The sequence below is a fragment of the Notechis scutatus genome, chromosome 8 (assembly GCF_049901735.1).
Source record: "Notechis scutatus isolate UNSWTSFEM ecotype Mainland chromosome 8, rNotScu1.2, whole genome shotgun sequence".
In the NCBI taxonomy this organism is placed as follows: Eukaryota; Metazoa; Chordata; class Lepidosauria; order Squamata; family Elapidae; genus Notechis; species Notechis scutatus.
This window is the reverse complement of record NC_142016.1, coordinates 20,929,768-20,940,449: the sequence shown is the minus strand read 5'-3', so window position 1 is coordinate 20,940,449 and position 10,682 is coordinate 20,929,768. Positions and strand designations below refer to the sequence as shown.

At 43.1% G+C, this 10,682-nt stretch overlaps 2 protein-coding genes across 2 annotated transcripts; both read right to left on the bottom strand.

Moving 5' to 3' along the window:
- LOC148129946 (interferon-inducible GTPase 5-like) lies at positions 1-9,346 on the bottom strand. Its single transcript, XM_087971041.1, is given in 3 exon segments — positions 1-1,214; positions 1,216-1,322; positions 9,253-9,346. Coding segments are annotated over 2 exon segments (1,167 nt in total). The 5' UTR covers positions 1,296-1,322; positions 9,253-9,346; the 3' UTR covers positions 1-127.
- On the bottom strand, positions 3,500-9,374 carry LOC113430451 (interferon-inducible GTPase 5-like). The gene is made up of 2 exons (XM_026692889.2): positions 9,253-9,374; positions 3,500-5,241 (listed from the first exon to the last, which is right to left on the bottom strand). The coding sequence occupies exon 2, from the start codon at positions 5,212-5,214 to the stop codon at positions 4,006-4,008; it is 1,209 nt and encodes a 402-aa protein (XP_026548674.2). The 5' UTR covers positions 5,215-5,241; positions 9,253-9,374; the 3' UTR covers positions 3,500-4,005.
- Positions 9,375-10,682: the final 1,308 nt, after the last annotated feature.

The window sequence follows — 10,682 nt, the reverse complement described above, 5'->3', positions numbered from 1 at the left end:
ATTGGAGAGAAGGTTTCTAACTAGACATTGAAAAATATGATTACTTCCTTCGCCCATTCTCATTTGGAAGAAATGCTCTCCTTCAAAGTGGGCTGGATGGCTCCTTGGAGCTTTCATGGGATTTTGATCACTTAAGAAGCTTTGCTCGAACTTTTCGGGCGTTCTCCACAGCGTTGTCAAGAAATTTGTTCAGGAAATAATAAGTCACAACAAATGAACTCACTCCACCAAACACCATCCCCAGATATTTCACAGGCAATGGCCTTACCCAGAGAGCAGACTTCATCAGAAGAGAAAGTACCAGCTGTGCACTGATTCTTTTGACTAATGGCCTTTTCTTGATCTCTGACCTCAGTTCTTTAAACCCTTTTCCCGTCTGAAGGGCCAGGAAACGGAGGGAGCCCTGGTCTATGCCCAACACCTTCCAGAAACATTTCAGTGCAACCATCACGATTCCAATATCACACGTTAGAGAGAGACCCACAACAGGAACTGCTCCACAAACGCAAGATACGAATGCTAAATACTTTATATACGATTCCATTTTAATCTTTTTGTCCATCAAATTATCTTCTGAGAAAACCTGCACAGCCAGGGTTAAAATGTGTTTCTTGTAATCAGGAAGTTCGGCGGCCATTTTCTCTCGCAGGAGAGGGAATTCATACATGTGTCCATGCAGGTTGGATACCAGAAATACTCTCGCAGGGAGCTTAGCTGACTCTTTCAAATTATCTTCACAATAATTCCTGATGGTCTCCAGGGTTTTCTCCATGCTGAAATTCCTTTTCCTCCTTTCACTTTCAATACTGATATCCATTTTGCTACGCACATAGTAAAACTTCTTTCTCATTCTTTGTATTTCCTTTGCCAGGAAAGCATCATTTTCAGTAAAGCGGTCGGTGACAACCATAATAAAGACATCATATCTTTCAAACTGGACCTTCTGAAAATATTCAGCTGCCTTAGAATTACGCTCCCTGATCTCTGGTAGCTCCCATATCGTTATATTGGGAGAAGAGGGGTGAGGATATGCCTTTGGCACTTTGCTTTCCTGTACTCGCCAAACCTCGGCTGCTTCATCATTCTCATCCTCATTTATGCCCCAGAAGGCATTAATGAAGGAGGATTTACCTGCACCCGCCTTTCCAACAACTGCAATATTGAGTGGCAGGTTTTGCATTTCATTTAGATATCCTCGGTATTCAGCTGCCGCTTGGGATATTGCCTTCATTCAAATCACTCTTTAAATCTTCAAATTCTGTTCTTACATCATCTTTTAGAAATATATTGCCCATAGTTGCTTTTTGTTCTGCGCAGGTTATCTGGAATCAAAGAGAGAGATTGTGATTCTTCTCAGTTGTGTCATGGCTCCCTGCACATTCCCTATAGTTGCTAGTAAGACCACCTCATCTTCTGAGGTCATTCACATAGGTAAACCTAAGTGTATCATGGAGGGGTATATTTGTGCCCCATCTCCATATCATCAGCTTTGTCAAGTGCAAGAAATCGAATCCAGGCAGTTTAGAGGAATATATAGGTTTATTGTATGCTAAAGCTCTCTATAAGGATCTGAACTGCTAGAGGTCAAAGCGAATTGGTGGTAGATAAGATTCAACAGAATTCAAGGTGGGCTGGACTTAGATCTAGTGTGGACATGAAGGGACTCGAGAATGATGACTCATTTGACCCCCATTCTACCCCATTCAGGCTCAGCCTGGTCATTGAGGATTGCCAGTCTGGATAGGGCACAATAGCAACCTTGTGAAATTGCTTCCAGGGCCATTCAAGTTATTGGTTATGACCTCTAAAGCCCTACATGGCATGGGGCTAGGTTACCTATGGAATCATCTTCATCTCATTCCATCAACCCATCCCACCCAGTCAGGCATGTTGTAGACCATGTTGTAGACCTGTCAGCTAAAGAATCTCCCAAAGGAGCAGTTAGGAAACAAACATTCAACTACCTTCATCTCCCATAGCTTTCCATAGGCCTGGCTAGCACATCTGGAGCAGAAATATATCAGCCAACCTGCATGGGATGTAATTGTATTGATGTCAACGGGTAAAGCATTCCTATGACTGTTTTCGAGTTGCCATAAGCAGGAGGGAGGAAAAATCTGAAGAAACAGTACGGCAATTAACCAGAAGTACATTCCATGCTTATCTTACTAAGATTGTAGCCTAGGCTACTGGATCTTCTGCCCGCGAAAATCTTTCATTGTAGAATGCGATGTATGACACCCAGGCCTTGAATGCGCTTCATTGGAGAATGATTTATGACACCCCCAGGGGGGAAGAGAGAAACAGGGTCACAGGTGACCATAAATTACATGTGGCAGAGTAGGCTTCATATGGGTCAGTGCCGACATGTTGCTCCTAATAAATCTTTTGGATTCTTTTGAAGCTTGGCTCAAGGCTCATGATTTAATTAGGACAATCACCGGAACCCTGACAGTTGATGCACCTTCCCACCTTTCCCTGCTTTGATTTGAACAGGAACATTGGGAACCCAGGAGGGAGGACCAGGCTTCCCACCCCCAAGCCCTCCCCTCTGGAACCTGGAATGTCAACAGTCCCATAAAAGTTGTTAAAGTGGCAACCTGAGAAGTCAATCACACTACCCAGTGTGGGACATGAAAGACCACAGGCCAGTTGCTTTCTGCGTTGGCAGTGGGAATCCTCCCATTGCAGCTTCCATATTGACAAACCCTCTTGCCCATAACTGGGTCCTTTCACTTGCCACTTTCCAGGTCAGCTGGAAGGATTCTTACAGACGTGGCTGAATCCACCCAACTGCAGAACCTTCTCACACCCAGGAGGCAGCTTTGGTCTGGACATCTCTCAGAAGAGCCAGGGAAAGTCCCACCTGTAGCCACCTCACTCACAAGTCCCCAGATGCGTGCAAGTCCACCTCCCGCTTGGTTGGGAGATTCCACTCAACCCGTGTTGAAAAATAACTCAGCTGAGAAATCAAAGGCAAGGTGAGGAGGGGACAGGCAGGACTCTCACCCACCTGTTTGTCCAACCCTTCATTGAACCTGGCCAATTTGGGGCTGGGCATGTCCAGTTGGCCAGGCCAGAAAACAGGTTTCACAAGAGTAATGGAAACTCTAGTTACTGGACCTTGGAAGCCTCATGGGACCTTGCCTCCCTCCCTCCCTCCCTCTCTGCCTCCCTCTTGCACCCAGGACCATTTAACTTCCTTTCTCTTCTGCTTTGTGGCTCCCATTATAGCTTTTCTGGGAAATGGCTGTCTATTCACCCCCTTCAGAAGAACCTTTATGATGTGAGCTTATTCCTCCCCCCCACCTCACTCCTGTTCTGAGCCAAGGGACATCCAGACCTCTTTGTTCTCATCCCCATCAAATATTTGTTCTTCACTTTGTAAATGAGTTGACAAAGGTTACAGTGGATAAATTGCAATTGAATTCAGTGGTTTCTAGCAGCTTCTCTAGTGATTCTCCCTTTAATTTGATTAACCGAAACCTGCGATCAAAGGTTTATTTAAAATTTATTTTTATTTAAAGAAGAGATATATTTCCAAAAACGATTTGTGGATAGACAGATAATAATTGAAGTTATTCAATTAACAATGAGTATAACATGTACGAGATACCTCAAGCAGAGTACATTCTCATGGTATTTTTAAAAAACGGTTATATAATATGCAGCTTCGTATCAAATTAGCTGTTGTTTTGTTCCTTAGAATTGTAAAAAAGAAAAAAAGAAAAGAAAGAAAAAGAGGAAAACAACAGGAAAAGAAAAGCAACCACCACCCAAGCAATATAGATTTTAATTTCTGAATTCACATAGAGATACCAGCAGATAAGGGTGATCTTTGCCCTCAGGGTGATCAAGCACATATTTCAATCAGAGAATTCTTAAAAACAGGAAAATAGGCTCTTCGCCTAACAAGGCATTGAAACATTATTATTTTCCTCCATCCAGTTTCATTTGGATGAAATGCTTGGCTGTTTCCTTCAAAAGGGAAATGGGGAGGTTTTTTCAAACTCCCTGGGATTCCGGTTGCTGAAGAAGTTTTGCACGGACATTTCGGGCATCTTCCACGGCATCTTCAAGAAAGCTGTTCAGAAAATGGTACGTGACAACGTATGAACTCGCTCCACCAAACAGAGACCCGATAACTGGTATAATATCAAGAACCATTTCCACAAGCGATACGGCGACCCAGAGGGATGACCTCATCAAGAGAGAAAATACCAATTCTGCATTGATTGCGTTGGCTAACGGGGTTTTCTTGATAGCCGACCTCAGATCTACAAATTCTTTTCCCGTCTGAAGTGCCAGAAAACGGAGGGACCGGTCATCTAAGCCAAACACCCTGCAGAAACGTCTCAGAGCATCTATCAAAATTCCAACATCACAAGCCATCGAGAGACCCGGGACAGGCACGGCTCCACAAGCACAAGATATCAGCGCTATCTTCTTTATATAGGATTTCATTAGCTCCTTTTTCTTCATCAATTCCTTTTCGGAGAAAATATGTACAGATAGTGTTAAAATATCTTTCTTGTGGTCAGGAAGTTCAACAGCAATCGTCTCTTGCAGGAGAGGGAAGTCATACATGTATACCTCCCGGCTGGATACCAGAAATACTCTTGAGGAAACCTCAGCTGCCTTTTTCAAGCGACTTTCACAATATTGCCTCATGGACGCCAAGGTGTCCTCCACATTGAAATTCTTTTTCCCCATTTCACTGTTGATAGTGATATCTATTCTGCTACACACATAGTAAAACTTCTTCCTCATTCTTTGTATTTCCTTTGCCAGCAGAGCATCGTTTTCAGTAAAACGGTCAGAAATAATCATAATAAAGATATCATATCTTTCGAATTGGACGTTCTTCAGATATTTTGCTGCCTTAACCTGATGTGTTCCGATCCCTGGAAGGTCCCATATTTTTATATTAGGGAATGAAGGGTGAGGATATGCCTTTGGCTCCATGGTTTCTTTTCCTGGCCCTACCTCGGCTGCCTCTTCATCATCATCCCTGACTCCTCGGAAGGCATTGACAAAGGAGGATTTCCCAGCACCGGCATCTCCAGTAACTGCGATATTCAGGGGGAGATTTTGCATTTCATTTAAACGGTTTTGGTATTCAGATGCCACTTTGGGGATATTGCCTTTGTTCAATTCGCTCTTTAAATCCTCAAATTCTCTCCTTACAAAATCCTTTAGAACTAGATTGCCCATCGTTGCTCTTGGTTCTGTGCCGATTATCTGAAAGGGAAAAAAGATATTGGGATGTTTCTCAGCTACACTGGGCACTTTGAATTTGTAGTTGGAGAAGATCCCTGAGAATAACGCGGACAATCAAGAAAACAAACCAATAGATCATAAAAAGAATCAACCCAGAATTCTCAACGAGGAGCAAAGGTCCAGGTTCAACTTATCCTACTTTGGACACATGATGTAAAGACCCGGCTCTCCGCTGATGGCTCTGATGCTGGGAAAAGTGGAAATCAGGAGGGTGAACTCAATTATTTTGGAACTGAGTCCAACATTAGGACTTGCGAAAGAACAGATAAGGGATTGAAAATCTTGGAGAAAATTTGTCTGTATGGTCACTAGGGAATGAAAATCATTTGATGGCATAAAATCAGTTTATTGGAGAGGGAGGGTGGTTTTGGAAAGAAAATGAAAGTGAAGAATTTCAAAGCTCTCTGCTTTTCCTTCATGTCTACACACCTTTAGTTACCAAATCTTGGAAGCCTGATGGTGATTTCAATCTTTCCCTCCCTCTTGCACTCAAGACAATTAAGGAAGAATCCGTTTCAGTTTCTTTCTAATGTTCTCTTCCTTTCATAAGTACTTTCAGACTTGCAAGATTATGTTAATGTAACCTTATAGTAAAGTAGCATAAGCCATCTGATCCTGTTTCCTATCTGGTCTAAATCCTAAAGGTCCTAAATTTAAACACTGCACCCTGGTGGCACAGTGGTTAAAGTGCAGTATTCCAGGCAAATTCTGCCCACAGCCTAGAGTTTGATCCTGACTGGGTTCAAGATTGACTCATCCTTCCATCCTTCCAAGATCAGTAAAACGAGGACCCTGTCAGGGTTCCAAGTACCCATAGCAGACAAAACTCCGAAGCAGGTAAAATCCACAAAGAATAGTTTTTTTGGATATGTCATATTGGCACAGGATGGTGAAAACTGACTCTGAATATTCCCATGGCTTTCATGGAATTAAAAGTTTGCCACTTTCTCAAAATAACCAGTCACAGGATCCAATTAGGTTACTGTCCGGTTGCTAGGTGACTCCAGTCCCCTCCTTCTGAGCACCTGCAGGAATGTCCTTGGTTCCCAAGAGAACATATTTTGTTTTGACTACAATACCCCAACTATCTCTACTCCCCCTCCCCTCCCTATCCCTGCAGTGTGTCAGCTATGAAGTCCCAAAATTGCCTCAGTCAGGCCAGCTTCAGGGTTGACAGACCCAGAATGTTGGGACCGATATGCAAATAGTCCTTCTACATTGTACACCTCCAAGAGGTATAAACCGCTATAAAGCTCCATGGGATGAGACATAAGCCTAAATGCTCTTGCTATCGCCAAAGCTGAACTCAGTCTTGCAAATCTGAAAGTGCTTCACTTCTCGGTCCCCTTTTTGGCGAAGAACTAGAGAGGGTCTCTCTTTTGCCTCTTGCTCCATTTACATTCTTACTGCTGCCTAGTTGCCTTTGATTTCTCTGTTCTTTCTATTGCGTGTTAAGGTCAAGTTGTAATTGTATACTGTTACAACTGGTGTCTTTCATAACTGCAACACCAATATGCCTGGATGACTGCACAAACCAGGAGGGAGGGTATGAGAAGCCAGTCAGGGGAGGGGAAAGCATTCCAGATGTTCTCCTCCCTAGCCAGACAAAACCAACACCTCCTCTTGACACCACACAAAACCTCTAGTATATACATACTAACTTGATACCTGTGCTTCGCTACAAAACTATGTGATTTGGCTTAGTTTTGGGGGAGGAAAATAAGGGGGGGGGGGATTCTGCTTCTGCCTACCAGCATCCATCAGTATTCATCTGGTTAGCGTCCTGTCAGTGTGTGAGAGAGTTGAGGGCTGTTTGGAAACTGAAGCAGTATTTGCTGTGTGAGCAAGAAGGAGACAGCAAGGAGCCTGGGCGTGGCCTAGCTCAACTGTTCTGCGCTAAAGGTGCTTGATGCTGTGAAACTGAACTGAAACTGAAAATCCTCTCCTCTGCTTGTGTTTTGCATTTGGAACAGATTTCTTTTCAGGTGGGGAGGGGGAGTAGAACTCCTTAGCATCAGAGCGTGTTAATTATAATATACGAAATACTAATGCTCTAATGGACATTTCGAAAAGTCCTTTTTTAGTGAGCACCTAGAAGCCGAGAGGAACATATGTGCAAATTTCAAGTTTGTTGGCTTTACGGTTCTGGAGATTTTGTGATGATGTGTGAGTGGTATTTCGCTTTTATATATATAAATATAATATTATTATTCCATTGCTTTCCTTTCTTATCTATAAAATATCTGCCTGGCACAAACATAACCCAATCTATTTACTAACCGCATTCAGTTGCAACCCAAAATCCAGTGTAGACCCAAAGAAGGCATTAGAAAAATGCGGGGGAGAACAGTCTGCTGTTTCTTCGGCTGATTCCCCAAAACCATCCTCAAAAAAACTTTTGGGCCCAAAAATGAACTGGTGCCTTTCATAATTATGACACCAATTCTGCCTGTATCATGTGGGAAGAGGGGGAGATGAAAAGCCAATCAGGAGAGGGAGAAATTTCCCAGATGTTCTCCATCCCAGTCAGACAAAGCCAACTCATCCTTTTGACATCACCCTGGGCATTTCTTCTTCTTCTTTTATATATCTACATTTTCTCTTCTCTTCCTTGCTTATCGATAAAACCACTGGCACAAATGTAATGCAGGTTACTTATTAACTACTATTAGTTATTAACTACCCTCTACTTAGAACCACAAGTGAGCCCAAAATTTATGTTGCTAAGTGAGACACTTGCGTAATGTGTTTTACCCCAGTTTACGACCTTCTTTGCCGCAGTCATTGAGTGAATCACTGCCGTTGATAAGTTAGTAAACTGGTTGTTAAGTGGACCTGGCTTCCTTATTGACTTGGCTTGTCAGAGGGTTGCTGAAGGGAATCGCATGACCTTGGGACGCACCCAACGGTCATAAGTACAAACCAATTGCCAAGCGCCTGAATTTTGATCACACAATCGTGGGGAGGCTTCAAAGATTGCAAGTGTGAAGAATGGTTGTAGATCACTTTTTTCAGTGCCGTTGTAACTTTGAACCAGGGTGTATTTAAATCAAGTTGATTTAAATCACGATTTAAATCAAGGGTCTTCAAACTTGGCAAATTTAAGACTTGTGGACTTCAACTCCCAGAAAACCTGAGCTAACATGACTGGAGGAGGAATTCTGGGAGTTGAAGTCCACAAGCCTTAAAGCTCTCAAGTTCGAAGACCCCTGATTTAAATCACTAGTTAAAAGGCTTGATTTAAATCCACTCGATTTAAATCATATTTTTTAAAGAGCAATATCATCGCTGTCCCTCAGCGGCTCCTCCTCTGACAGCAGTCCCAATATTGCAGAATATACAGCTTCATATGCTATATAATTAAACTCCATTTCATGCTGAATCAACTAAATTATGAATGTATCTTAAATAGAAAACTATCTTTGGACGGATTTTTTTTATTCCAAAAGCATTTTATTAAAATAAATTTGATAAAAATAAAAAAAAATCCCATTTAAACTTTTTAAAACCTGATTTAATTTTTTTAAAAAAACAACAATTTTTGGATTTAAAAGAAAACATAGATTTTTATCCACCCTGTTTTGAACGGTCACTAAATGAACTGCTGTAATTCGAGGACCACCTTTACACCCCCCCCCCCCAAAAAAAGTAAACCCAAAGAAGTCATCATTAAGGGAGGGGGAGTAAACTCTGCTGACTCCCCAGAACCACCCGTTAAAAAAAAACCTTTGGGTTCAGAAACGAGGGGAGACGGGAGCATGCATACATAAATCCTGAAGGGTTTTCAGCCATTGGCAGATGCCTTGGCACAATGCAAGGTAGAAAAGAAATTATAGTAGAAAAGAAATTATATTGAAGGCTCCTTGATAGGAAGATCAACAGAAGCTGAAAAGACAGTAGAATCTGAAAAGCAGGAAGTGCAGAATCTACAATAGTTATTCCTAGAAAGGGGAAAAGTATAAAAATGCTTACTTGCTTTTATAAAGTGATTCTCAAAGATCTCTACGCAGGCTAGGGTGGGTTTCTTTTCAAAAACAGCCAGACTGCTCAGGTCAGAAGGACTGCATGTGATATACCCGTCAGTTCCCAGTGCGTTCTTTCTTGAAATAATTAAAAACGTTCCTCCCATTTTGCCTGACTCAAAACCCTGCCTATCAAATCAGAGTTTCCTACAGGGGCCAGGATGAAAAGCAGCTGATGTCCAAGAAAACGAAACTTACTTTTGGATGGCTATCAAGTTTCGTTCTTTGCAAATCCTGTGGCCCAACACTGCAAAACAAACAAAGTGGGGTTTGTTTGTTTTTTCAAACTTGGCAACTTTTCAGGTGGTTGAATTTCCACACGTAGAATTCCCCAGCCAGGCAGTTTGGTGCATATAAACAGGGGTCTGCAACCTTGGCAACTTTAAGCCTGGAGGACTTCAACTCCCAGAACTCCCCAGGCAGCTTTGCTGGGAATTCTGGGAGTTGAAGTCCTCCAGGCTTAAAGCTGGCTGGGGATTCTGGGAGTTGAAGTCTTCCAGGCTTAAAGCTGGCTGGAGATTCTGGGAGTTGAAGTCTTCCAGGCTTAAAGCTGGCTGGAGATTCTGGGAGTTGAAGTCCTCCGAGCTTAAAGCTGGCTGGAGATTCTGGGAGTTGAAGTCTTCCAGGCTTAAAGCTGGCTGGAGATTCTGGGAGTTGAAGTCCTCCGGCTTAAAGCTGGCTGGAGATTCTGGGAGTTGAAGTCCTCCGGGCTTAAAGCTGGCTGGGGATTCTGGGAGTTGAAGTCTTCCAGGCTTAAAGCTGGCTGGAGATTCTGGGAGTTGAAGTCCTCCGGGCTTAAAGCTGGCTGGGGATTCTGGGAGTTGAAGTCTTCCAGGCTTAAAGCTGGCTGGAGATTCTGGGAGTTGAAGTCCTCCGGGCTTAAAGCTGGCTGGAGATTCTGGGAGTTGAAGTCCTCCGGGCTTAAAGCTGGCTGGAGATTCTGGGAGTTGAAGTCCTCCGGGCTTAAAGTTGGCTGGGGATTCTGGGAGTTGAAGTCTTCCAGGCTTAAAGCTGGCTGGGGAATTATGGGAGTTGAAGTCCTCCAGGCTTAAAGTTGCCAAGGTTGGAGACCCCTGCATATAAATACTTGTTTTTCTATCAGGAGTCGTTCCCAGAGGGATCAAGGCCAGCTGCAGTTGATCTCAGCCGAAAAGTCTCCAGACTCTTCAGAGTGGACTGGATCCCATTTATACACACTCTTTTAACTGGGCAGTTCTTGCAAAATCATCCAATGTTCCTCTCATTTTTCCTCACATGCAGCCCCGCCTGCCAAGAGTCTCGCACCCAGAGAATCCATTTCCATAATCTGGAGCGATCCGGGAAAGAGGCGGAAAAGGGGCAGTAGAACAAGCTCCTTGATTGTAGCACCTCAATTACGGC